At 33.0% G+C, this 4,446-nt stretch overlaps 1 protein-coding gene across 1 annotated transcript; it reads right to left on the reverse strand.

The window, feature by feature from the left end:
* Window positions 1-1,297: 1,297 nt before the first annotated feature.
* LOC114291571 (uncharacterized) lies at window positions 1,298-3,005 on the reverse strand. Its single transcript, XM_028235421.2, has 2 exons — window positions 2,782-3,005; window positions 1,298-2,599 (listed from the first exon to the last, which is right to left on the reverse strand). The coding sequence occupies exons 1-2, from the start codon at window positions 2,833-2,835 to the stop codon at window positions 1,838-1,840; spliced, it is 816 nt and encodes a 271-aa protein (XP_028091222.2). The 5' UTR covers window positions 2,836-3,005; the 3' UTR covers window positions 1,298-1,837.
* Window positions 3,006-4,446: the final 1,441 nt, after the last annotated feature.

Below are 4,446 nucleotides of genomic sequence, written 5' to 3' on the forward strand. Positions count from 1 at the left end.
AGATATTGAAACGAGTAATGTTAGAGATTCTAAATATTTTATTAAAAATTTTATCAAATATTTTATATGGGTATGGGAACCACACAATGTGAGTCCCATGTGGGTCCCACACCTATGTGAGACATTTGATAAAAATTTTGGTAGAATTTTTAAAACCTCTAGTATTTTTGTATTGAAACACATTTCGTAAGTCAAAACAAATGTAATTTAAGTTGAATTAATTAGACACCCCTTTATTGATCGAATTCACATGTCCTATTTCATGAGATTAGATCTGTATTTATTTCAAGTCATCACTTTATTACATAATAATACATCTGTCATTATCTCAAGTCATCTCTTTACTACACTATGTCTTGTTACCATTATTTTTGACACAACTAAATATTACAAAATAATAAATATCTTTACTTTAAATATAAACCTCCATTACTTAAAAAAAGTGAGTCACCAGTTCATGTACAAACTACTAGTATATAAAACATATATATAGAAATCTGACTCATAATTACTACACGAACCCTTGCCAATTTTCATAGTTAATTGACTGAAACATCCATTTATATTGATAGAGTTTGGTAATGGTTATGTTTTTGATTTATATTTACAAAAATTTTATAATTTGATTTTTGTTTATTTTTAGAAAAACATAAACTATAAACGCGTTTGGTTTGAATAAAATATTTGAAAAATTTTAAAAACATAAATTAAAAAATATGTTTGTTTATATTTATTTTTTTATTATTTATGACAATGAAATCATACGCATTATAATTGAAAAAAAATTAATTCAAAAAAAATTAATTAAAAAAAATAATTAATTGAAAAAAAATTATTTGAAAAATCAATTAATTGAAAAAAAAATTGTTAGCCAAAATTTTAAATTTATGTTTAAAAACTAACGTAAACTCGTTTTTTGAGTTTATGTTTTTTCTTCAAATTTATAAACTGAGACAATCATTTATAAATTAAAAAAAATTATAAAACAAATTTTTATGACAGTTTTTAAAATTTTTATAAATATAAATTGAAAATTAAAAACGAAATGATTAGCAAATAAGCCACTCTGATTAGGTACACTGATTTGCATTGACATGGGTCCATTTGTTTTGCCTTGAAGCTTTTACGCAATTTGTAACCAGGACAATCAATCCTTGTTTGCCTTGCTTGTTAGATACAATAAGAAAAAAAAAAAAAAAAAAAACATAAATATGGACTTTACACAGAGTATAGAAGACTCGAGTGGGGGGAGATACAAAAGAGGTAAATTAAAATACAGAAAAGAAGAGGTAAATGATTTGAGAAACATAAAAGATCAGATTTAAAGATGAAAATAATTAAACAAACATCACAATAGTAGTAGATCCTGATTCTGATTTGTGGGATCCACTTAAATACCCCACAAGTAGGGCTCCCATTACCTACTTGTTGGCCATACCCATCTTCAACAACTCCCTCACTCCAAACCCATCATCTCTCTCGCTCTCTCTCTCTCCACTCACAAAAAAAAAAATAAAATAAAATTAAAGTAACTACAGTCCACATCTCACAGTTATCTTGGAGAAATCAATCCCCCATTCACATCACAAAGAAAAAAACCCAAATGTGAACCAACACAAGGGAACAAAATCTCCATCCAAAGCACTGCAAAAAAACAGAAAAAAGAAGAAAGAAAGAGAGAAGGAAACAGAGCTGTGTACAAGTACTAGATAATCAGTTGCATACCCAACCCTTACAATCATCCTCACTAGGCTTAAATATCAGTATAAATAAAATGGTTGGTATATAACTCTCTAACTATATGTAGGATTACCATGTAAATAGTGGTAGTAGCTAATCAATGAAGAACAACTCTTTCGTACTTAGTCTCGGTTGGAGAAACAGAGCCTTCACAGAGTCCTCTTTTTCTATCAATTCTACTACAATTGTCAATGTTGAGGAAAGAGTCTTGGTGGATCAGTTGTTGTGGTGGCCGTGCCGGGATGGCCACTGGCGGTGGTGGGATCTGGTAGGAGTCAATTGGCGGCGGTGGGTGGCGCCACTGCGGCAGCGGCCCTGCCAGAAGCAGAGTCTGGAGGAGCGGCCCTGCTTTCATCACTGCCTGCAAAAGCTTTCCCTTTTCCGGCAATGGCTTATCAGAAACCAATGGATTTATCAATTCATCAATCGGCGGTGGTAATTGGGTAGGAGGTGGAATTGGGTCGATCACCGGCGAAGAAACGATGCTTTCTTCGCAATCCGAAGAGGAAAAGCCATTGTTGGAGTCTAATCCTCTTCTGGGTTCATCTTCAATGCTTGAAATTCCAGAGAGTGGGGCATTTTGTTGACACTGTTGTTGTTGTTGTAGATGCAATTGTTGTTGTTGTTGTTGTTGTTGTTGTTGGAGATGCAATTGTTGTTGTTGGAATAAGAGTCTCTCGAAGACAAGTCTCTGGCATTTGTCTTGAGCTTCGTCTCTCTCTCTGATGGCTTCAGTGACTAGATCTTTGAGGTGGTTCAATTGGTCATCTCTCATTTTGAGTTCTTCTTGAGCTTTCAGCCTAGTTGTTTCTAGCTCCAGAGTTGCGAGTAGCAGAGATTGCCTCAGCTCATCCATGCTCTGTAAACATCAAATTAGGGAATACCCATCAAATATTAGCTCTCAATTTGCAAACAAATGGTTGCCCATTTTCTATAGCTAAGCTAAAAAAAGCAAACAAACCCCATTAGGGTCCAATGCAGAGCAGAGGACTCAAAAACAAGAAGAAGAAGAAGAAGAAGAAGAAGAAGTGATAGTTGTACCTTTCCCTGGCAGTAGTAAGCCCAAGTAAGAAGAGTATTGCGTTGATTCTCCATGCTTGAGCAATTGAGAGAAGAGAGGGAGAGAGGCAGAGATGTGTGTGGTGGATTGGTGGTGCTGGTAGTTGTTTTGGCTCCTTTTAAGGACTAGTTGTTTCATTTTTGTACTGTATTCTTTTTGCACTGATAGAGACTAGAGACTTGTAGCGCTTTTGCTTTTTAATCATAATAAAATGCTAGTAGCATTTTTCTAACTTGAAGTTTATTAACCCTGAAAAAATGATTAGAATGTTGCCTAGACCTTTAACTCAAAGGTGCAGATTTAATCATTTTGTTGGGGAGGTCATTCCATAAATAATAAGCAATATTACAAACTCAAAAAATATTTACAAAATACTCAAAAAGTGACCTCACAACAATTTTAAATATATACTATTGATTTATCATTCGGGATAAATTTTTTAAAAACTTTCTCACACTATAGACTTAGGGGTTGTTTGGGATGACCTAAATAAGTATACTTTTTGTCTTTTTATGAAAAGATGTGCAGAAAAGTAGAGAGGTGATGTGATGAAAAAAAGATAAAAAGATAAAAACATGAATTATTTGGGACTTCCCAAACTTGATCTTAATAATAAATAATTCTTGGCCTTGGACTAAAGTTCTAGGTAGATTTCTGAATTTTATTTTTGGGTAAGTAGAGCTTCTAATTTTTTAATTTGTTCATCATGTTACATAGTTAAAAAAAATTATCTAACAAAGCGATTAGAAAAATATGTTTATAGCTCACATTTATTTTGGGAACACTTTACTTACGTCCTATAAACTTTACATTAAATTTTCAAAGTAAATTTTCAAAATACGAATTCTGAAAATATAATTTTCAATTCAACAATTCTACCCAACATTTTTTTTTTCTTACAGGGAGTTGGACAAAAGCAGAAACGGCCAAGAAGCCTATGGGGTGTAGTGGCCAAACCCTAAAATCCTAAGCACCTTTGCATAAAATCTATCTGTTGTAGCCTCAATGCTCACACAATAAGCGCGGCGACCAATTGCAAATTCAGCGGCAAACGCGGGTGTAAAGACAACTCTGCGTCACAGGACAACTATCTTCCTTTCTATACCTCTCTTCTTCCCTATGTATGGATTCGGGAATCCTAAGGGTCACAGCAGCGTGTTGTAGTGTCTCGATCGCTTTTTACAGAATTTTTTCTATAATACGAATATTTCATATTATAAGGTCCGTCGAGTTAAATTATTTAAAAATTTGTAATCTCATTATTAGATTCTAGATGTTTTAAAAAAATTATTAAGATTATATTATTTTTTTTTATTTAAAAAAGATAAATATGCTTTTGTTATGGAGCTATAAATATTCAATCAATTTAAGTTTTTATATGGATGATCTACTCAATAACCTTTATAATATGAATAGTTTGGATAATAAAAAAAGACTCGAGAAAAACACCCACTGGGACACCACATTACGCTGCTGTGATCCCTTGGTCCCTCTCTATATCTCTTTTTAGGGGTGGGCAAACTTCCATTCAATTTGTCAAAACTAAATGGTCCAAATCGATTCATCACAAAATGAACTGTTTTAATATTCCGAGAATATGGATGTGGATGCATTTTCTCCAATCCGCTTAGGTTGAGACGGATGGT

Source organism: Camellia sinensis, chromosome 14, assembly GCF_055761805.1.
Source record: "Camellia sinensis isolate YWXY chromosome 14, ASM5576180v1, whole genome shotgun sequence".
In the NCBI taxonomy this organism is placed as follows: Eukaryota; Viridiplantae; Streptophyta; class Magnoliopsida; order Ericales; family Theaceae; genus Camellia; species Camellia sinensis.

Coding starts and splice junctions, on each gene's coding strand:
- LOC114291571 (XM_028235421.2), bottom strand. CDS start 2,835: ATGGAGAATCAACGCAATACTCTTCTTACTTGGGCTTACTACTGCCAG. Junction 2,600..2,781: donor CTTACTACTGCCAGGGAAAG/GTACAACTATCA, acceptor TGATGTTTACAG/AGCATGGATGAGCTGAGGCA.